General features: G+C 36.6%; 1 protein-coding gene across 3 annotated transcripts in view; it reads left to right on the forward strand.

The window, feature by feature from the left end:
- Window positions 1–23,304, forward strand: part of CFAP43 (cilia and flagella associated protein 43) — a 38,856-nt gene that overhangs the window by 10,455 nt on the left and 5,097 nt on the right. The window contains exons 6-33 of one of the 3 annotated variants that reach the window (XM_063405363.1): window positions 804–954; window positions 1,864–1,926; window positions 2,861–2,940; window positions 3,639–3,770; window positions 4,512–4,628; window positions 5,287–5,367; window positions 6,162–6,310; window positions 7,333–7,436; window positions 8,502–8,642; window positions 9,399–9,568; window positions 10,290–10,442; window positions 10,917–11,047; window positions 11,742–11,892; window positions 12,520–12,588; window positions 13,337–13,414; window positions 13,873–13,998; window positions 14,427–14,531; window positions 15,182–15,298; window positions 15,925–16,128; window positions 17,075–17,281; window positions 18,043–18,132; window positions 18,847–18,924; window positions 19,618–19,743; window positions 20,312–20,431; window positions 20,514–20,621; window positions 21,797–21,883; window positions 22,179–22,267; window positions 22,638–22,839. In XM_063405363.1, the coding sequence (XP_063261433.1) occupies window positions 804–954; window positions 1,864–1,926; window positions 2,861–2,940; window positions 3,639–3,770; window positions 4,512–4,628; window positions 5,287–5,367; window positions 6,162–6,310; window positions 7,333–7,436; window positions 8,502–8,642; window positions 9,399–9,568; window positions 10,290–10,442; window positions 10,917–11,047; window positions 11,742–11,892; window positions 12,520–12,588; window positions 13,337–13,414; window positions 13,873–13,998; window positions 14,427–14,531; window positions 15,182–15,298; window positions 15,925–16,128; window positions 17,075–17,281; window positions 18,043–18,132; window positions 18,847–18,924; window positions 19,618–19,743; window positions 20,312–20,431; window positions 20,514–20,621; window positions 21,797–21,883; window positions 22,179–22,267; window positions 22,638–22,839 (3,429 nt within the window). The remainder of the gene's footprint in view (window positions 1–803; window positions 955–1,863; window positions 1,927–2,860; window positions 2,941–3,638; window positions 3,771–4,511; window positions 4,629–5,286; window positions 5,368–6,161; window positions 6,311–7,332; window positions 7,437–8,501; window positions 8,643–9,398; window positions 9,569–10,289; window positions 10,443–10,916; window positions 11,048–11,741; window positions 11,893–12,519; window positions 12,589–13,336; window positions 13,415–13,872; window positions 13,999–14,426; window positions 14,532–15,181; window positions 15,299–15,924; window positions 16,129–17,074; window positions 17,282–18,042; window positions 18,133–18,846; window positions 18,925–19,617; window positions 19,744–20,311; window positions 20,432–20,513; window positions 20,622–21,796; window positions 21,884–22,178; window positions 22,268–22,637; window positions 22,840–23,304) is intronic. The other 2 variants (XM_063405364.1, XM_063405365.1) reach the window with 2 other exon arrangements.

Consider the following 23,304-nt stretch of genomic DNA (forward strand, 5'->3'; position numbering starts at 1 on the left):
GACAGATTTATGAGAGTTATTTTAGCGAAATGAAATTCAAGGCACATGGGAAGTCCAGGTCAGGGATATTTCTAGCACTTACTTGCAGATGACACAAAGATTGACAGAGCTGTTTTACAGAACAATTTGGATTATACAATAAGATAAGCTATTCAAACAAAATGTGTTTTAGTAGTGCCAAGTATGCAAGAACCACATGTTCACATTTTGGCTATGAAGTGGAAGAATATTCTAAGAAGCAGTTTGAAAGGCATTTGTTATGGTGAGGTCATAATAAGTAACCATTTAAATTGAGGCTTCCAGTGCCCTTCTGACATTTAAAGAGCCCTCTAGGGGCTCAGTGTGTTGAATTTTATAATAATTCTATCATTAAAAGTTTGGGAAATGCCCTTGTTATGGTGGGTCAATATCTTTGTGAGTATAGGTAAGATACTGAAGGGATTTCCAAGTTAGAGATAAAATTGTAACAGATGCAAGTGCTGGAGAATAAATCCAGATAAATGCAAATTTTAAAATATATAGTTTTTAATTAAAAATGTAATTCATCATTTAAACAAGCTTCTAGAGGGAGAATTGAGTTCTCCACCACCATATGTCTCCAGACGTACACTTTTTTGGAGAATGTTCTTTCTCACAATTACTGGCTTCAGTGAAGGGATGACTGAATAAAATAATGCTGATGTTAAATATGATGTCAGACTCTTAAGAGGTAATGATTTTTTTTTCTTATCTTGAAAATTATGTAACAGCTTGTACAGATATTTGTCAATTGTTGATTGAACTTGTTTATTTTCATGTTGAAGCCTAGAAATTGTATTAAGACTTCAGTGCATCCCACTGCCCACTGCTGGACTGCAACCTCAGAAATATACATGGGCTGTAAAGAAGGATATGTTTTGGCAATTGATGCTGAGCAATACAGTGTTTCTGTTCTTGAAGAAAAAGCTCCACCTGGTAAGAAATAGATGAGTGTGTTTCATTTAACCTTTCCCTAACAAACACTGAATTAGTGCTAATAGATAATCTGGTAAGCTTATTTTCTTCTGTTTACATACAGTACATGACTTTTAAGCTGCAGCAGTACCCTGACTTCATTTTTGATAGTTAACACCAAAATGGAAGGCTGCTTTTAAATCAACCTTAAAAACCAGCATTACTTTTCTTTTTGAAACTATCAGACTTAAATTTCGCAAATCAAGTGTTGGAAATCATCAAGAAATAAAAACCTGAAGTGTGGCCAGAACTGTTTTTGTCAATTGAGTAGAAGGAAACAGAATATTGATCATTTGGCCTTTTTCTTGGCCTGTGTGTTCATCTTTGGGTCCTGTCCTAAAACTGTATAACAAAATGCTCTGTATTTATATTACACTAAAGCTTCTGCTTAATTTAAAACAGACTGCAATCTGTATCTATTTAGCAGAATGCTGAAGTGCTTGGCCAGCTTTAAGCACATGCTGAATTCCTGATATGGTGTTGCAAACAGAATGATGAGCAGCCACATTTCACTTAGGCATTGTTTTGAGAGTGGCTGAATTTTCCCTGTAAGTGTATCTAAAAAAAAAAATCATTGTTAGAAATAAGAATACCATAACTTGGCACTAGAAGGAAGATAAATCTGTATCTGAACCACTGTCCACACCAAGTCCATGTTATCTCCTTTTTACAGCTGTAAACTGAATAACAGAACTGTGCCTGCTCAGTGGCATGGATGGCAGAAATGGTAGATATTGAGGAAGAATGCACATTTTTCACTTGCCATACTGAACTTGGCCTTTTGTGCAGTAGATTGGAATACAACTGACTTGCTTTGCAATATTGACCTACAAACAAGATTGACATTGTGAATTGTTTTCTTTTGTGCAGAGTTCATGCAGAAAATAACAGATGTGGTGTCCTATGTTCGTAGAGAAGTGCAGAAAAAGAAAGGTATTTCCATGGTCAAATGAAGCTAATAGATTTTTAGGCAGCACTGCTGATGTCTGGGAGTAATAATATGTGAGTAGAGCTGGAAGCCACTGGTTAGAAAAACTCTTACTGGCCTCTGTAAGGCACATTGTTGGCAATCTTATGTTTACGTGAAAAAAGATTAATGGCTTTTGTGCTAGGAGACAGCCAAATCAAAAGCCTCAGGAGAAACAGTGGCAGTGATAAAAATTCTGTTTGTTCTAATTTAAATTGGAATAAGTGGTGCTAGAAGAGGTTCCCTACTGCTTAGTTTTAGCATTTATTTAGAACTGCAATCACTCACCATTTATCTGAGTTAGGATTTAGGGGTTTGTCTCCAACGCTTTGTTTTGGGCACCACAGTACAAAAAAGATAGAATGGATAAAGTTCAACACATTTCCACAAAGATTGTTCCAGTCTTAGTACATGACATACAAATTTGGTGTGAGCAAAACTGAACTGGCTGAACAAAACTGGAGAAAAGGAAATGAGGGATTTTACTACTGCTTTAGCTATCCAGTGAAAGGTTACAGAGCAGATACAACCAAAGGACACAGTTTGCATCAACAGGAATTCTAGGTATATATTAGGAAATAAATACTTTCACACTGAAGGTAGTCAGACATTGGGAGAAGTTGCCCAGAGAAGATAAGGAATTTCCATTCTTTGGGTATATTCAAACCTTAGCTGATATGACTCTGGACAACATAATCCAACTTTGAAGTTGGTTCTGAGTTTGAAGTCAGCTCTGTGCTGAGCAGGTTGGATTAGAGGACTTCTAGGATCCCTTCTGATCTAAATGACTGTATGATCCTTTTACTCACAAATAAATAGTACATTATCCCAAATTTGGAGTTGCAACACATCGTTGAAATAAACTAGATTTGGTATTTTATGTTGGTTTTGTGCTTTCAGGTGGTGAGGCAGGCAATCTGCAGAACACAGTTTTACATGCCATGGCATTATGTAATGAGGGACTGTACGCAGCTGGACGTGTAAGGCATCCTTTAAGCTTTCCACTTACTCTGAGTGTGTGAAAATCTACATTCAAATGGAGTAAATTTGCAAAGTTCACTGCAAAAACAGGAGTTAGGGAAAAGTGAGGGGCTGCAGGACTATAAAGTTCCTCTCTGGTGTTGACTATATTACTTTGTGAAGGCTTGACACAGAGGAGCAGAGTGTGAAAAGATTCCATTTCTGTACTCAAAGAAGCAATAAAAGAGGACAATCCTGGTTTTATTTAAGAATATTGTAGAGGAACAGAAAAGAAGTATGGACAAAAAATAGAAAAAGAGAGAAAATGGCCAATGGAATTGCCAAATCATTTTGTGCAAAATCTAACTCGGTATCTAATAATGCCATTGTACATTCCTGCTTAAGTGGGGAAGAAATTCTTACACTGTCTCAAAAACAGCAGTATGAAATCTAAAGCATTATGTAATGAGAGAGTCTGTTGTTATCAAACGTGGACTTTAACTAAAAATTGTATTAAAGAACGTCTTCATGTTCAACAGATTTATTATCTCAGTTTAGAATTCTTTTGATTTAAACATACTGAAGACAAATGACACCATTGGTGGTGGGATGTAGTTAAACACTGCTGCTCTAGTGATTTTCAGAAGATCTTGCAGTTCAGTTTGCCAGATAGTATAAGTGACATAGACCTCATGTGTATTTGTACTTTTCTACACAGGAGGGCATTTTAATCTTCTATCACATCAAAGATCTGCAATATGAGATCAAAATCTGTGCTGATATCTCCCAGCCCATATCCAGCCTCATATTTTCTCCTGATTACACCAGTCTGCTGCTTGTCACTGACCAGGTACAACATTTGAGATAACAGCACTACCTAATGGGATATTCCTGGGGTTCTATATGAATATGCTGATACTATTAGTACAAAATGTTTAATGTAATTATGCAAGTCAACAAATCATATCAGAGGTGAACACAGTTCATTCTGTGTTTTTACTGAAAATTGAAAGATTTTTAATCAGCACAGAACAATTGTCTCCAACAGATGGTGGAATATAAAGTACCTAATGTTGAGATTTCCCAGCAGAAATCCTTGTGTGTGTACAGCTGAGGACATGTTCAGGGTCTCTCATGTGTCCAGGCATGAATTCCAGGCTTGATGTGTGGCTGCACAGGGAGAAAAGTGTAGCTTGGCTGTGTCAGACCTACACTCTGCAGTAGAGTTGTTCTCTATCCAGACATGAAGTTTTGTGTTGGTGTAGAATATTTATTCATTTCTGGAGTAACATGAAATTGGGTGTGTTTAAATTATTTTATTAAAGCAAGCTTGAGAAACAAAACTTCTTGAAAATGTGGTTAGCTGGAATGCTCTAAAAGGAACTAATATCATCTTCAACCAGTGTAAATTAATGTAATCCACTAAACTCAGATGAATCCTATGGGGCACTTTCTACCTCAGGTTAGAGTCAAATACAAAAGTTCAAAGAGTGAAGCTCAGAAAGATGGGGTGTTGGTTCTTAAAGTCTTTGAAAGCTTCTAATGAAAAGTTTCATAGTCCAGTGATGGATTATTTCTCTTTATCTGTCAGGGGACAGTCTATAGTTACAGACCTGACCATAGTGGAGAAGCTGTCAAACTCCTGGACACATCCAGCAGTTGTTTTCTGGCAGCTGATTTTCTTACTCCAGGGAACAACTACTGTGTGGTAAGAAATTGTATCATTTCTCATATGGAATAGTGGCCCTTCTCAGGTAACCAATATGTTGCTAAGGCACAAAATGAAAAGCCTTGCAGAAATCAGGATTGTTTTGATGATATTTGTTACAGTTGTGTAACTTCTTATTAAGGAAGTAAATGGCATTCATTCAGCTATAGTCTATAATAAAGTGTGAAGGCTGAGTGATCTCTAGCCTTACTTCTTGTAAGCCTTACTACTTGTAATTGTGGAATTACAAAATTATCTGGATATGGGAAGAACTCAGGTATTTTGATCTCCATCATTTTTCACATGAGAAAACAAGACCTCTCCTCCAGGCCTTTCCTATGCAAATAAAATTTGTTCTATTGCTGGCAGAATGGCAGGAGTGCTAATATTGACCAAGCTAACAAATTTTGCCCTAAATTGTCTCATTCTGCTTAAAGCTGCACGAATGCACAAAAATTATTGAAAGTATTCCTTAAGCAAGTGTACCTTGCAGCACCTGAATTTAATGAAAAACTAAATAATCCCAAGTGAAACTAGTAACCCTTAATCTGCTGTGCTCATCAATTAGTGGAATCTATATTTACAGGAGATCACTAATCACTTCCAGACTATTTGATTATTTCATCCTCTTCTGACTCTGTTTTTCTCTGTTCAACAGTCTGTAACAGTTTCAGGTGAAGTACAAGTTTGGGCCTTGGAAGATGGAACTTTGCTTAGCAAGCTAAACCTTGGTATTGAGGTACATGTAACCAGGAGCTTATATCATGACTGATACTTAAAAATTTCTGCATTTTTCAATTGACAGCATAATACTCCACAGATTTGAATCAATCAGTGCTGAGGGAAGCTCAGTAATGTCTTTGAGCAACCCATGGATGAGATTTAAAAATTATCTTTCAGAATGTTCCCTTGAGCTAATCCTGCCGTGTTTACCTTGATTATAAAGCAGAGGAAACATTTCAGGCAAATGTCCTCGTGATGCATCTTTAAGCACATCTTTGTAAAAAAATATCTAAATTTTTATGGTGTTCCTTTTTTTCTTTTTAAGGAGTAACAGAAAAAATTCAAAAGTATAAAAGGTAAATGCCTTGACTGATAATGAAAAACAGGTTTTAAGAATTAAGTTGATAAGAGTGTTTCAAACTGTTAATGCTTTGTCCTGATTTAAGATGCATTCAAACCCTGAAATCTGACACAGTAAAGAAAAAAGTGCCTTTCTATAACAGCTGCACACACAACAGTGCACTCACTGTTTTATTTAGATGAAACTTCTTTCCCTTAAAATCTGGAGAGTGGATATAATGGTTGCTTTTTCTCTGGAAAGAACAGAATTAACTTTTGATGTGTAGCTACAAAGCATAGATATGTCTCTACATACTTTTTTTGTTAAAAACATGTTTTTTAAATAAACCACTTGGGGTTTCTTCTTCAAATTTTAGGGACTTTTAAATAGCAAAGAAAATTGCATCCTAACAAATGGTGTAATATATAAAAATATGTTGAACTGTTAAGTATCTTCTACTTCTCAACTAGGCAACTTCTATGGCTTGCTGTCCCTCCTCCAACAGTGCTGCTGTAGGGACCCAAACAGGTCAAATCTGTTTCCTTGATGTTACCAGAGCTGAAGCTCCACGGGTCATTCACAGAACTTTTCTTTCCAAACTTCCAGTGCTATCTTTGCAGTAAGTATGTAGCAGGGTAGAGATATTGTCAGTTTATTGTGTGAGTAATGATATTAGTTGAGCATAAAAATTGAATTTTTATTCTACAGATTAAAAACTAAAATATTTTAACAGTTTCTACATTTTTTCAACATATTCTGAATTGCTTGCAAGAGGTAGTGGCAGTATTTATATGAGAGAATGTAATAAATTTGTATTTTAAGAAGGTTTAACTGAACACAGAAGATACTGATGTGTAAGATCCTGTCTAAAATATCATTTTATGCAGTAATTATGCACAGTTCCATGTATCTAACTTTAGAGGGTTATTTCTCACTGAATACAATTTAAGGTTTTGTGAAGTTAAGTTTAAGCCTTTTGGTCATCTCTTTCTATATGGTGGATTTTTGTTACAATTACTAATTATTCATTTACCTAAAGTTCTGCAGATTAGCAGTTCTCTTGTAACTAGGTCTCGTGATCTAAAAGGCTTTTTTTGTTTGGTTGGGGCTTGTTGTTGGTTGTGTCATTGTCCTCTCCCCAAAATTATTGAAAAATCTGGGAGTATTTTACACTGCTTTGCAAAAGATAGATTGGATTTTGAACTGTTAAACTTTAATATAAATCTGCCTGTTATTTGAGTCTCAGATGTATCCCTTTTTACAGCCACCTGAGGCAGAACTTTACAAAAAATACAGAGAGCAACTTCTTCAAAATTCAATCATTGCAAAGATGTGTTTTTTCAAAATAATACCAAGATCTGTGTAATAGTTTTATTTCTAAAATAGTGAATGCAAAAGAAATTCTGACTTAACAAAGTTGTTAATGCAGACTGCTGTGGAGTATGATCAGCTTTAGATTGACCACCCATGCAATTAGAAACTGCACTCATAGCACTGAGCTTTATATCTGGCCCTAAACCCAGAAGCTGAAATTTATGTTTATGCACTCAGTGAATTCAGCAAGTTATGGGAGTGAAATTATTTGACTCTTTTTATCGACTGTGTTGAATTGATTTCTACTTGGATTTGCATTTCACCTAGTTATGATCACAGTGGCCAGTTCCTCATTGCAAGAGCTGCAGAAGGACACATCTTTATTCTAGATGCTCGTCCATCAAAACTATTCCAAGTTCTGGGATATATAGGTAATACAAGTAACAACATTAATTATATTTTCTTTTCTCTGTTTTCTACATTTTAAGTATACTTGTCAGTCAGGCATCATTCTACTTATTTTCTTGGAGGACTAAACATATCCTTCCCACATGTTTTGTAAGGCCCAGATTTCTTTTGGTTTTTTTTTTGTGTGGTGTTTTGTTTTGTTTGTGGGGGTTTTTTTTGTTTGTTTGTGATTTGTTTGTTTGTTTGTTTGTTTTTTGGGGGGGGTTCTGGTTGGCTGCTTTTAGATTTTTGCCTTTTTTTTTCCTCTTTGTAATTTTAGTTAGCAAATGTACCAGTATTACCTTTCTTTCAGAGTATGTATAAGTCATTGAGAAAACAATTGATTAGATGACAAACTGATCACAGCTCCAGCACTAAAGTAATAGTGGTGGCAAAGAACTTAAGAACTTTGTGAGAATTTGGACTTAAAACTGTAGGTTATGTGTGTAATCTCCTGTTTCAAATTTCTACCACAGACATCTTTAACATGGGAACTGCTGAAATTGTCAGCTTTGATGGTTGATGGTGAGGAATAAAATATGATGAATTTTAAGTCACAAAAAAATTATTGAAATTTGTGAATTTATTTTTCCAAAAGCATTGTTCTTAAAGATCATACCTGTGTGTATAGATCTTCACCATAATTTTAAGTATAAAGGACATTATTTTATCATTTTGATTGGTTTAACAAACAGAATTATATCTCCTTAAATAAATTTTGTAATTTGCTTGATCATATTCTCATTGTGTGGAGGGTTTGTTAGAGAAGGGTTTTTCTGTGCTTTATCTGGCATTTATCAGCAGACAGCCTCAAAATTGTTACAATTCATGCTGCAGGTAATTTCAGATTTGACTCTTTAATGTAATAATAATGTGCTGGTGCTTAGGGATTCCCAGCTCCCCAGTGCCTCAAGGGGAATTGAGTGCAAGCAGCACTCCTGAGCTGTGTTCCCAGCAGGGATCTGGCTTTGTGTCTCTGGATATCTTAGTAAAATCAATGTTACCATGCTGTGGTAACAGTTTCAACTGATGTTCCTTCCCTGCTTCAGTAGTGGCAGATGAAGTGCTCCATCTTTCTGTACTTTCTGACTTAAAGAATGACTTAGTTGAAGTGATGGTACTTCTTAAACTAGCAGAGGTCCAACAAGCAAGACTGGAAATTTTTCATCTGTCTTCAGCAATCATAACAGGTAAAAATTGAAATATATACTAACATTTTCTAGGGCAATATGCCTAGTGTCAGATTGTCAAGTTATTTACATTTAATTTTTAAAAGGCCCTACATTTTACAAACTTTTTGAAAAGTAGTTTTATAGTTTTCAGCAAAGTTAGTATTTTCTTTAAATATTCACTGATTTTGGACTTATTTTGTGCCTATTTTTAGATATATAAAATGGGGCTTTGTTTTCAAAGCTGCTGTTATTGTCTTCATTTCAATTTTATATAAGGTGTCTTGTCAGTCTTAATTTCAGGTGTCCCTTTAAAGCTCAAATTAGGGAACTAAAAAGAATAAAATGCCATTTTGAAGATGTGAACTGCAATGTTTTAACCCTGACTGTTTGTTCCTCATGGCAGAGATTTCTAAAACAAGTTCTAGATGAAGGCAGTGGTGACATGAACCTGCATGCAAACTAATTAGCACTGTTGACATGATACTCAAGAAGCAGAGTAAATCTGTATATGTAAATAGTCTTATCACTGTGGTTAAACTGTTTCTAGTATTTCTGTAGAGCCAGTAGAGCTACTGCCTCTGCTTCCCTGCAGTGTCCTGCATCAGCACCACTCACTGAGTTGGTGTTAAATCTGAGTATCCTTATTTCCAGTCTATTCCCTGAAAACTCACATCATCCTCTCTCCTTGCTGAGGATCATTTTCATAATTACATGATAGAAAAAGCACATGTATTAATGGTATCTTCCTCCCTCTTTCTTTTGTCAATGTTTTAGATAATGACAAGTATGTGAATGAACAAGGAATGTTTAATGCTAGTGCCCTGAAAAAGGAGCAATATGATCTGGATTGCCCTTTGAGCTCAGCAGTCAGACTGAAGGATAACCTTGTGTATGGCTTCTGCACCTCTGCACCTTTCATCTGTAAATACCACCTCTCTGAGAAGGTAATTCTCTGAAGTTGCATTATTTTGGGTGGTGGTTAAATACCAGAAAAAAAAAAGGCTGCAGATGAAATTAATATAGAATGATATTATTTAAAGAAATCCTCTCTCCACTCAAAATATCTACACCATATATACTCATCAACTTTCAGTATCCTACCATTTGCTCAGAAACCTGGTAAAAATAATGTTCTATTATATTGGTTCTTAAAATCCACACAGCTTGCAGGCACTTCACAGTGGGTTCTGTGCTGTGGCTTTGTGCAGTCTGCTGAGTAACCTGGACATCACTCCTGAAGGGACTGAGCCAATGTGAGCCCAGGACTCAGATGCAAACCCAGCCCAGCCTCACAGTGAAGCAGTGGGGGCTTCAGGAAGCCACTGTCGTTGCCTGCTGGGGAACTGCAGCTCTCTGCAGTTCATGGGTCTCCCAAAGTTTAAGAGTCAAGGCAGGTAAAAAGGTGAATTCTAAAGGTCAGCATTCCTCCCTGACATGTCCCATCCTTTCTGAGCCAAGAAATTCAGGCTGGAACATTCTGAATCCAGACCCTTCAGCAGAGATGAGAAGCAAATCAGCAGCACAGCAATGACACTACTTCCTCAGCTCAGTGATCAAACAACAGTTTAAACTGCAATGCAAGTGGTAACCCACAAACCTCATTCATTTTCTCCAAATGGCATAGATATCATCTGAACTGCTGCTAACTTTTTGCTTGTTTGGCAGAATAAGTTTCAAGGTCCATCACTATTTTCATCAGAAGAGAAGATTCCTAGCAAACAGTTTGGATCAGGTTTGCTCTGTTTATCACCCAACAGCCAGTGGCTGGCAGCAGCAGCCAAGGATGGTGTTTTGTTCATCTACAACACTTCTACTCTGGTAGGTGGGCATTTGGGCACAGGCTTTGTTTGATTTACATGAGACAGAAGTGTGAAAATAACTTCCTTGAACTTTAAACTTTCCCTCACTTGAATAAAAGGTGTTTGAGAAAAATTTGTGTTGAAAATGAAATGATATAGCATTACACAAGACAATTGTTTTTATAATGAATGTGTATACAATCATACAAACCACTTCCTTCCTTCTTCATGAAATCTTAGCATAGATCATTTTGCTACTGTTCTTACATCCTGCAAAATCAGTATACTTCAAACTTGTCCCATGTGTAGTCAAACCTTTTAAACTTAAAACCCCTAGTATTTTATGTACTTTGTATTGCCTCTTTGGATTGACTTTTATTTAAAAATAAAAAAATCATTAAAATGTTTTTAAAATTTAAATAATAAAAATAATTTAAAGACACATTCCAGTATAAAAACGTATTTGCTGATACTGCTTCTATGACTTCTCTAGGATATACTTGCTCAAAAGCATTGTCAGTCATATCAAGGAGGGGGAATCAGATCCTTGGTATTCTCCCTGGATGGCAATTTCCTCCTAGTTAACGGTGAAAATGACTGTGCCCTGATGTGTCTGAAGTGGAAGTATGTATAAAGTGGCAGACTAATACTGATTGTCTCATTTCTTGTATCCTGATCAATTTTTGCATCTACTTGGGATTCTACACTTCCTTTGTCTTAGGCTTAAAGTAAGGAGAAGAATTGGATAGAAATAAAGTCATTCTGCTCATCTTCAGAGGCAGCCTGGCCTCTCTAGCTCAGGAAAAGTCTTGTACTTTGGGTCTGATTGCAGCACAACATACAGGAATATCTTCTGAGAAGTATTATCTGATACTTCTTATCATTCTCGGATCAGCTCTGGAAGAGCTCTGGGGAGATGTAAGGGCTGTAATCTCCTGTGATACTATTTTAACTCAGCAGAAAGGAGACATCCCAGCTGTAATGGGAATTCTACTGTGGCTGTAGAGAGCTCTTAGCAGACATTAGGAGTAAGGACACTTGAAAGTACAGGTTTTCTGTGGGAACAGATGTACAGGTAGATGCATAGATTAAAGATGACTCTGTCAGAGCAATATTTCTAATATAGGTAATCCATCTTTCAGAATTTTTTACTTCTTTGGAGAGTTCACTTAATTATGGAATTCTAGAACTCAAACAATACAAAAATATTGAATAGGCATTCTTAAACAACTTAATAATTGTGTTATAAAGAATATTTATTAATTTGTCCTTTTCCATAATATACAAAAAATACATCAGTTCCCTTTCTGTTTACCAGGGAGATAAAGGAAACTGAAGCTGAGGAAGCTGCTCTTTACTGGCAATCTCTACTTGATATACTGAAGAAGTCTACTTCAGATGAAAATTCTGTTTTAAAATCTATGGCAGAATGGAAGTTTGACCCAGAATCCACATCAAAATCACTTCCAGTAAAGAAATTTACGGTGCTTTCTTTATTTTTATGGGGAAGAAGAAAAAAGTTTGATCATTATCCTAAAATTGTACATGATAAAAATTGTCCTTAATACATTCATACTTTTGTTAAAGTGGAAAAATACCCCTGAGGATAGGCTGAATATGCTTAAATAGATTTGTGTTAGAGTACTGTCAAAGAAAAAGGAATATTTATGGGATGACAACATTCACATCTTCAGTTTCACTTGGCTTCCTCAGCCACAGAAAACTCTGTGAAAGTCAATTTCTCCTGGTGTGAAGTTAGGTGTCCTTCCCAGTGTGATGTTCCTGCTATACATTGTGTGTTACTAATTGTGCGTTTTTCCATTGAAATCAGTCAAAATAGTGATTACAAAGATTAGTCCAGTCAATCATTTGAGTCAAAAGGCTTTGCCTAATAGCAAGGCTTTGCAGGATCAGATCTGGGGACTGGTCAGGCAACCAAAATAACACCCTCTAATTTGGTGGTGGTGTTTCTAATGGGAGTCCACTTTTTCTTTCATTTCCATCTTTCTTTCACTTACTCTCTAAGTACCTGACCTAGATGTTTATACCCTTAATATAAACATCAGGAGACACCATTGAAATCTTTTCATGTACAGGTGACAGAAGAAGATGGAAACGTCACAAATACAGATGACATGACATGGATAGGCCAGAAAACACAGAAGGTACTTTCATGGAACAAGTATTAATTAAAGCCAGAGTTTGCAAGGATCATTAGTCACTTGGGGTACCAAAGTATTTGCTGTAAACAGATCTAGGTTCAAAAGCTTTTCTCACATTTGGCCCTTTCTTTAGCCATAGCAATCTAGACTTTTAGAAATTCTAGGCCAAGGTTATAAACACATCAGAGAAGGTGCCTAGCACAGTACGAGCTCTGAAGACCAGAAGATTGCTTCTACACCAGGAATATACCAAAAAAAAAAGCAAAGAAAAACAAGGGGGGAAAAAGCCTGAAAAATACACTTCTTTTAGAAAATTAAGACTCTCTATACTAATGTTATAAAGTTGTCGAGAAGATTATTACCAGAAAACAAGCAGGTTACTCAAGGAAAAATGAAAACAATGAAAATTTTCAGCAATGAAAAATCTAAGGATTAAAAAATTCTGGCAGTAAGCTTCATGCTGTTCAATGTGTCTGTAAGCATTGCACTTTTAACTAGGAATTCTTTAGTATTTTCTTTTTTTCAAGAATTATTGTTGTACAACCAGTTTACAATGTCTCCTTGCTGTAAAATCTGTTTTCCCTTGTGCAATTCTAAGGATCATCCTATTGAATTAGGGGTTTGTCTGTTTCAGTTATTAATCCCACTGGCATTTTATTTTCTGTACAGAAAATGTTCCTTTAGATTACTTCTGTATTTTTTTTTCTCTTGCCTTTTTTTTGCCTTTCACAATGCATTTGTTGTATGCCAGGTTATGAGAGACGAGATTCAGAGGTTTGCTAATCAGAGGGAAGAGGTGCAAATGAGAGTTAAAAAGCTGCGTGAAACTGTGAGTTTCTTCCAAGGGCAATGGCTCAGCTTCCCAGTTTTGTTTAAAAGAACTCTTGCTTTATGGCTGTGAGCTCTAGTGCTCAGTTACATCTTGGTCATAAGCTCTGAGCAGACAGGTATTGAACAGATGTGTTTCTTCAGGGACCAGTGCTGAAACTGCCAGGAGCTCCTGTCTGCTTCTCAGTTTCCTTTGCTCCAAATGATTATTTTGTTCCACCCTTATACCTTGAGCTATTTGTCCCCTCAGCAGGCTAATTTCTGCCTTTCTAACAATCTTCATTATAGAAAAAACTGTGCTCTCCTTTTTGTTCTGTTTCTTCCTGTAAGGCAGTTAAAAGTGCAAGTAAATAAAATAATTTGCTCTGATATCAAGTTCTATAGTGTTAAAAATAGCATTTCCTCTATTCATATTAAAATTACTTTGTTTTCCTTTTATTTTGTTTTTTTAAAAAACAGATTCAGAAAATGATGCATGAAAATGAGGAGGTGCCAGACATTGAGAAACTCGAGCTCAGGGAGTTCAACCTGAATTTAGAACAACAGGAACAAGTGGAAGCAGAGGTTGATGAAGACGTGGCCAGGGTATGGCAAAATAGGGGAATATTTTAAAACTATCAGTGGAAAGGAGAAAAATGAGTAAATAGCAGAGGATTATCTCAAAGTTGCTGTTTGCTCTGAGAAGCAGAAAAACAGAATATTTAAAGTCACTTTTTGAAGCAGGTGAAGCTGCTGATGCAGACAAGGCAAATTGGAATATGATTTGTGCCAGAAACTATAAATCTCACACTGTGGCCTTGGGCATGTTGCTTAAGTTCTGGAATGCTTTTCTTCTCGTAGCAAATGATGCCTTCAGTACTATGCAGACAGTTTTTGGAGAAGATAGTGATAGTCTAAGATGATGAAATATTGATAATTCATTTCATTTGTTAGTCTCAGTAACTCAATGCAAACTGCCCATATCTTGTTACTTTGCACCACATCCTGTTATTTTCTCTTCTGTGTCTTGAAAGGCAAGGAAGGAAATTGAGATGAAGACTTTATCCTACCGCTATTTGCAGGATTTAATCAAATATGATTGCTGGGATGTCATGTGTGTAAAAGGACGTGCAGTTAAGGTAACCTCTGCTTTCTAAGATATTTTCTTCAGTAGTTTATTTATTCCTTAAGGTACAGAGACAAAATAATACATTCTGATGTGTTTATGGTGTGGGAAAAACTTTACTTCTTCCAAAGGCTCAGGGACATCTTTTATTCTGTTAATTTCATTTGAGCCTGGCGGATTTTACCTTCTAAGGTGGAAAATAGTGCTGATAAGCAAATAGGGAACTCGTTAATTCCTTGATCTCAGACAATATATTTACACAGTATTGCTAAAAGGAGAAGTAAATAGTATTTTTCTTCATCACTCCATATGAATTCTGCTACAGAGGACATAAAGGCAAAATTTAACCCTTACTTTGCCTATTTTAAACAGAGGGAGATGAATCAAACTGATGATACTGGATTATCCCAAGAGTAGTGAAAGACCAAGTCATTTTACAAAAAATCCCATACAAACCAGTTCTGATTTAATTCTGTGGATAAAGATGGATAGAGACCACACCCATAGATTATTTTTCCATTGCCTGTACTAATTGATCCTCAATTTTATTCCTGATTTTAGGCAGCTTGTAACTTTTTAGCATTCAAGTATTGAACAAATTAACTGATAGAAGCATTCTGAAGAACTTCTTACTTTGGGGTTTTTTATCTTAAATTTGAGCAGTGCTTCCATATGGATTGTGAAGTGAGTAATTACCCACTGAAGGAACGTAGTAAAGAAGAGCTGGAAACTTTGCAGAAAGTTCTCCAGTTAAAGAAGACTGAGATAGCTGCTCTTAAGGTACAGATCATGATCTTCTGAGCTGGCATCTTATCATTTCTTTATCTAGTTACATTCCTAAGGACCATTGTCTGGCTGTAGAAGTTGGCGGAAAAAAATTAAAAACGTAAATAAAGGTGAAATGTTGTTAAAAAAAAAGTGTTAGTCTTAAATAATCCCAGAACAGCTGAGGTTAGAAGAGCCCTTTGGAAGTTATCCAGTCTAACATTCCCAGAGCATTTACTCAGGGCTGTGTCCAGTGAGGCTTGGGATATCTCCATGGTGAAAGAATCCATAAATTCTCTGGACTACCTTTTCTCATGTTTGACAACCCTCAGAGGAAAAAGAACCCCCCAAGCCTTCTCCTTCCTGAGGGTAAACAGTTCCAATTCTTTCAGTCTGAGCTCATGTATAAAATGTTTAAAATCTTTACTGATACTAGTGGCATATCACTGGACTTGCTTCAGTCATCCCAGTGTTGTACTGGGGAACCTACAAATGGACCCGGTATTCCAGATATGATCATTTCAATTTGTATTATTTTATCACTGAGAATTATTGAAGAATATAACCTCTGGAATTTTTGTCATCGTGTGCCACCGGATCATGTACAAACTTAACACAGTTGCCATGTTTCTGATTTGCAGGCTCAGAAGAAAAATCTTGAGGTTGACTCTGAGACAGCTTTATCTGACGAAGAAGGAGAGAAGTCAGAAGTGGCTGATGATGGTGCATCTCACTGGCTACAGGGAAGCCTGAGCTCTCACTATGGTGGGGACACATCTATCCTGTACCACCAATGTGACCTGCACACCAAGGAGCAGAAACTCAATCAGATAACATTACTGAAGGTGATGTCTTCTGAAATCTGTCTTACTGCAGTGACACTCTCTTATCTGTTGGTTTTTACAGCAGTCACAGCCACTGTTAGATTTTGTACATACAGACAATAAACTGGAGAGTTGCACCAGTCTCTGAGTAACTGAGACAAAAGCTGCTAAATGCACACAGTGCTGTGGATTTCCCAGCTTGAGTTGGAAGAACGAGACTTCATGTTAATGGTTATCCAATTTCAGGTTATCTGTATCCTTTTCATGGTGCATTTTAGTAAAACAAAATCTCACAGTAAGAGAGACATATGCTTTACCCTCTTTAATGTTCTACTTATCTTCATTGAGATCAATTCTTTATGTTAAAAGAAGAATTCATCCACTAAGAATACATGCTTTCTAGATGATTGTAAGGTCTGAGGTGTTCTTAAAAAGTCAGTTTCCAATGTTTGTTTGTTTAATGGGCACATTTTACTTAAATATTATAGAGAATCACGTGGAAGCATATTGAAGCTGCAGGTTGCATCAGGAAAGTACATCCTTTGCTCTGCCTCCCTGCGCCTGTGATTTACAGACTCTAGATTTACAGGTCACATGTTTTTTTCTTTGACGCTCCCCCTTCTTTCAGCTGAATAGAGCCAAAAAAAGCAAATAGAGGACAGCCTTATTTTTTATCTAGCTTTGGCAGCAGCATGTTTCTTTCAGACTCTTTCCTAAATGCCAAATGTGTAGAAGAAAATGAATAAAAATTTCTGGGGAAAAAAAGAAAAAAAGGACATCATCTACCTAAGTCCCTTTAACAAAGCTTGAACTCCTCACTTATGGTTTTCACAAAAAGGGTTTACCAGTTTATCTCCTTGTCACACACATAAATACAAGTTCATGATTCTGATAGCTTGAGGAGCAGTATATAAACAGAGATGGATATGACCTGAACAGTACTGCTGTTTCCTTTTTGGTATTCCAGGACACTATTTACAAAGTGAAAATTGCTTTTAATGAGGAATTTGACATAGTTGTACAACAAAAGGAGCAGGAGATAGCACGAGTGAAAGAAAGAAACCTGAAGATCCAAGAAATCTTGGAACAGCTTGAACTTGAAGTGGAAATGTGGGAGCCAGTCCTCACAGATCATGAGGTGCCAGAGCGAGCGTTCACCATTCAGGATTCAGAGGTGTCTGAAAAATGCATCTTTGTATTTCACTCCTTCAAACCCAGCTCTCTAATTCTTCTTGTTTCCAGACATTGTGTCAGTACTGAAAAACCTTCAAGCAGATGTGTCTGTATACTTAAAATAAATGTTTGGCTCATTTTCTTCCCTTTCCTTTTTAGGGAGAAAAGCCTTAATAAGTCAATCTGAAATGAAAAAGTGAAAAAATGTATGCAAACTTAATTTATTGCTGTTAAAAGTTTTCAAAATGCCTATAAATTAGAGATAGAGCAAGCATGGAGAATTTGTATTACACCATTGTCATGGTTTAACCCCAGTCAGCAAGAATGCACCATACAGCTGCTCACTCACTGCCCCATCTCATCAGGATGAGAGAAACAATTGGAAGTGTAAAATTGAGAAAACTCATGGGTTGGGATTAGAAGTTTCATAACTTAAACAAAATATAATAATAATGACAATAATGATAATCATAATGTAATTAATGCAATTAAAACTTAATCATAAATGTAATTAAGAGGAAAATAATAAAAAAGATAAATAAACAAAACCCCAGGAAAAACAACTGATACAAATGAAAAACAATTGCTCACCACCAACATACCAATCCCCAGGCTGTGGGATGCACTGTACACCAGGTACTTGGGAGAAAATTAACTCCATCCCAGCCAAAACCAGGACCACTATTTTTCCAAAGGTTCTTAGTCCCTGTGATCACTTTTGGAGAAAAGAACCCTGACACTAACTTAATTTTCTGCTTTCAGATTCAAGTTGAGAAATACATGACTCAAGAGGAGATAGAGCAAGCAGAAATGCTGGCTAGGCTTGAAATGGAAAGACGCCTTGCTGCTACGGTAATTAAAGAAGTCTCTGTTTAGGCTTATTTAATTAATGCAGTACTGAAACAGCCCAGTAATGTAGTATGAGAGTATAAACTTAAACTGGTAGGTAATAATGATATGTGCCTTTTCCTTCTTGTTGTTGTTTACAATCAGAACTACATAGGTCAGCTGGGGGAGAAAAGATAGAGTGTTAGACTCACAGTTTTTAAACATCTGCTTAAGGGCAACTTAAAATACCATATCACGTGGCTGGGAACTAGATACATGTCCGAATTCATGCTACCCCTCAATCAAGAGTTTTGTGCTTGATATGTGTTTGTTGATTCAGCAGCCTCTGCTCTCCATGGTTCAGACTAGAAGATTGTAGTGCTGTCCTCTGGCTTTAAAATGCATGTGTAAAAAAACCTAAGATGGTTCTGGCCCCAAAACAGATCCACAATTACAACTTCATTCATCATAGCTTATCAGTTGGCCAGAAGTAAACTATGCCTCTGTGTTCTTTGCAAAACTGCCAAAATGGTAACTTTAGTAAGTTATTTGGCATATGAGTATCTGTGTATCAGAAAAAACTGAAACTTTTGGCATGTTTCACACACATCCCCAAAAAGCATCAATCTGCTAGTGGCACTCAGAATAATCTAGAGGTGAGCATTGTTACCACCCCCAGAACTTGCAATTGCTACACTTCCTTTTGTACTTTCAAGTATTTCTTGTGGTTCTTCCCAGGACGATGAAAGACCGCGTGCTCTTGATGACATGATGGGTGGAGTGCTGGAAATCAGGAGGGAAGACATTTTGAAAATGGTGAGATGTGTTCCTGCCGTGTCCTTTAGGAAACCTGTGGACTCTTCTGGCAATGGGAAATTCAAACAGCAAATATCTCCAGCCTCAGTGACACAAGAAAGCTGGAGAACTGTAGGATTGCATTATGACCTATCAACACCTGTTCCTATCAGAGTGGAGTACTGTAGGAACATCGTCTATTTAATGAACATCTATCTATTACCGTTACAACAGCTATGGGAAGGGTCAGTCATCCATGGCTGTGATCTTACAGAAAAACACCGTGTTTCATTTAACTCACCAAATATAGATAGTACAGCAGTAGAGGAAGGAAAGGATGTGAAGGAGTGCCACAGAAAAAGGGTAGGGCAGAAACAAGGGCTCCTCTGAAATCAATCTACTTTGGAAAATAGAAAAACAACTTCCGCATGGAGTTAGGTTTGAGGTTCTGAAACAGAAAATGTGGTGTGTCTTGTACTGACAGTAGTATATGAGTATCAAATTATTGTATTTTGCAAGTGAGTCTAGCATAATATATATACACTAAAATTACTGGTGCAAGTAATAGACCAGAGCAACAGAATATATATGTTATTTTTGCTTGTACCTTACTAAGAAATACTTTTTGTTAAATTTAGTGCATGCCATAGTTTGTTAGTGTGCTGAAGTAGACCTAATATTGCTTTTAAGCATATTTTTCTTCAATACTTCCAGGATATTCCTCCACCTTCTTTTATAACCAGATCTGAGGATCTTTGGACTGAAGAAGAAAGTAAAATATTTGAAGAATATGAGAAAAAAGTCAAGAAGCTGAATGAAGAAAAAGAAGACTATAGACAAGTAAATTTAAATGAGGAAAAGATGGGTTTGTTCACAGTGCACATGACCAAAGCTTCCAATCTTTCTCAGAAGCAACTTCTAAAAATGAATACTAATAAATAGGATAAATTAACAATAAAGGATCATCAAAGATCATGTGGCATATTAAATAAATCCTACCTTAGACAGAATTAAGAGTCTCCACTTACAACAATTACTATGAGCAAAAACTTGTAAAAGTTGTGGTATCCTAAGAAGGTAACTTTCCTTCACAAATGTACCAGCATTTCTAAGATGTGTTTTTCAGGTTCATTCCCAGAGTTGCTGATGCCATACACAAATAACAGAGTTATATTTATTCTTCAAATTGGTATTGGAACAACATAACTTTGTAGCCTGGCAGAACTCTTTCCAAACAAGTAATTTCTGTGGCCTTCTGGCTGCATTCTAGAGTTGTGCATTATATTATATTGTGCATTCCCCATCATCTCATATATATGTAGAGATAAATATATATATTGAGAGAGACATCAGAAATTATTTGTTCCTCCAGATGTAATATTGCTGCCCTTGTCCTTCCCTTCCTCAGTTTCTAAGAAATGAATGGAACAAACTTGAAGCGTCCATCAAGGAAACAACACAAAATTTTGATGAGATTGTCTGCAAACTCTTTGAAAAGAAAGTGAAATCAGAGATGGCCATTTACCAGGTATTGCAAAAAGCATTAATTTTTCATCTCTGCCTCTGTGCAGTAGAAATTTTAACTTTTTTTAATTATAATAATTTCACAGGAAGAACTCAAAATAGTCAATCTCATTTATGCTTTACTGTTGGATGAAGAGTTGGACACCAGAGAAGCTGGACTTCATGAATTCCTCACGAAAAAGAAGAAAGAAAAAGTAAGTTATAATTTGGAATGCTGTTGTTAGGAGTAATGTAACGTTTACATTACAGTTTCATGTGAAGTCTGCTCTTTCCAAACCAAAATCTTGTCATAAAGGACTTTCTGACAAGGTCAGGAAGAAATTTACAGGATCATTGTTGGGTTTTTTTTCAATTTGTACAGGCGACATACATTTTAAATACCTCTGGTTTTCTTAATGGGTACTCAGCTTGGTTCATCTGGAGTTCTTTGGTAAAACTTCATTCAGAAGGGCATGCTGCTGTTTGTTTGCTACATATAATATTCTTTAGTGCCTGGTGTCAAGCTGAAAGTACCAGTAGTAGGTCTGGGTTTCAGTGCAAGTCTCTCACTGTGGTAGTCTGCAGGCGGTTCTGGTTTTTGGGACAATATTATCCCATTTTCCCACTTTGTCTTCATGGAGCTGTTCATGAGTCCACAGATGATGCACTGCTGCCTCCACATGTCAGATCTCCTGCTCAGCCTGTGCAGGGCACTGTGTGTTTGGAGTTGCCAGCAGCCTGTTGTGAGCTGCAGGGAGGGATTCCAAACAGGCATCTGGCCCCCACCACTGAATTGGCTGGACTAGTTTTAAAGCCATCTGAGGCAATTTTTTTTTTCTTCATTTTCTAAATGGTCCCATTGGCACAACTTTGGGTCCCTGGAAACCATCAAATACAACAAAACTGCCTCCCCAGCAGAGTATTAGCATTTAACAGCCTCTATAAAACATGACTTTAGTATCCTGACACATAGCACAACTCTGCCATGACAGTGGGGAAATTGCATTCTGAAGTTAATAACTCTCCACTGAAAAACATTTGAGATTTTTGGACTGGTCTTACCTGAGATGACATGAAAGTAAAAAGAAATCTCCGTAGAAAAAGAAAGGTGTCAATATATGTCATTACATTCAATGTTTCAAAAGGCTTGTAAGCATTTCTTACACAAATTTGTTACATTCTTAAGCAGCAGGTTAGTTTAATTTCACACCTCTTCACCTTCTAGCAGTATCTACAAGTGACCCTAGAAGAAGGCACTATATGGTTACTTAAAATAGCTCACAAGGTTATCTCTAGAAATAAGAAGGTGTCAGCTTCATCAGTGTATGTGAATAGCTATTCACTGCTTCTGCTGGCTGTTTCATTCCTGAATCTTTTGGTTTTACAATAGGTCAAGGCTGCAAGAAAATTCCTGGCTGCAAAATACGTTGTTGAGGCTTACACAGGCCCCTATAAAGATGCACTACATGAACAGAAGGTGAGACTCTTGGGAACACATGGAGTTTCAGAAGTTAAAAGTTAATCATGTATCTTCATAATGAGAAGAATGTACTTTTCCATAAGCAAGAGTTCTGGCCAGCTCACTGACCAATGAAATTAGGCAGTAGAAGATAGTATGTGCATAGAAGAATTTACAAAATAGTGCAGATTTCTGTGATGGCTGGGAGCACTTGGAAAAGCCCTGTATCCTGTATTTCTAAGATATGGACAGGTTGATTTTTTTTAAGAAAATAATATTGTGGTAACAAGAAAGCTTTCTTCCCCACCCCTAGAGCCTGGAAAATGGTTTTATAAGGCAGTTTGCTGATGTACCTCATGAACTCTTTGAGGAACTTCTACATCTCTACAGAAATCGACCAGAGTAAGATCTCCTCTGATTCCATTGTTTAAATACTAATATTTCTCATGAGTCAAGAATGAGAGTCCTAATTATTCTAATAGTCTAAATTACATTGCCTGCTTTTTGTTGGATAGTTAACAATAGCTAATTTCCCATCACACTAACAATTGCTATTTTGAATATACATTTCCTTATTCACTCCACAAAATCTATTTTAAATGGAATCTAAACAATCATCAGATTCCAAGACAAGATTCTTATTTTGTACAGTCTTATCTATTTGCTTTTTGCAAGACATTGAGAGTATGAAACATTCTTAGTTTTTTGTGACCTTCTTCTGTGCTAGAGAAAATACAAAGTACATCCTGTCTGTGCTGTGTGTGTGCATTAGGACCCCAAGGACAGAAACCCTCCTTGACACAGCTAACCCCTATGTGAAGAGATCAGCTGAGAATTACCAAGATGCACTTTCCCATTTAATGAAAGCCTTGGATGAACTGGATAGTCCTGAGCACATGCCTAGTGGCTTAGACCACTCTGTGTGGGAACGTTTTTGTCTAGCTAGACGAAATAAAATGGAGAGTGAGGAGCTGGTATGTAAAATTCTTTATTTTGCCCACATACTTCTTGATATTTTTGAATCTTAAACTTCAGTGGAGTTTTCACGTAGGGTCAAGCTAGTGGTGAAATAACAATGCAGGATACTTATACTCCATTGGCCTTTGAAAGTTTGTTCTGTCTACATTCAATTCAGAATAACAGGGAAACCTGTTCTCTAGGTCTGGCTGTAGTTCTTCAGAGGAAAAATTAGTATATTAATATGGGTGGATTAGATCAGAATGATTGTGACCTTGATATGGTTTTATTTTAAAAAATATATAATTTTCCTTTTCTCTATCCATAGCAAAAAAACCTATCAGGTATTTGATTCCCATTATCTGTTGAAGTCATCCTCTCCCATAAGCATTGGGCACTTGCACCAATGCACTCCAACATTTTTCTAAAATATAAATAACAATTCTTAACAAAAGGTGTTTCTGGAGATGTATTTGTTTGTT

The sequence above is a fragment of the Prinia subflava genome, chromosome 9 (genome assembly GCF_021018805.1).
Source record: "Prinia subflava isolate CZ2003 ecotype Zambia chromosome 9, Cam_Psub_1.2, whole genome shotgun sequence".
NCBI lineage: Eukaryota > Metazoa > Chordata > Aves > Passeriformes > Cisticolidae > Prinia > Prinia subflava.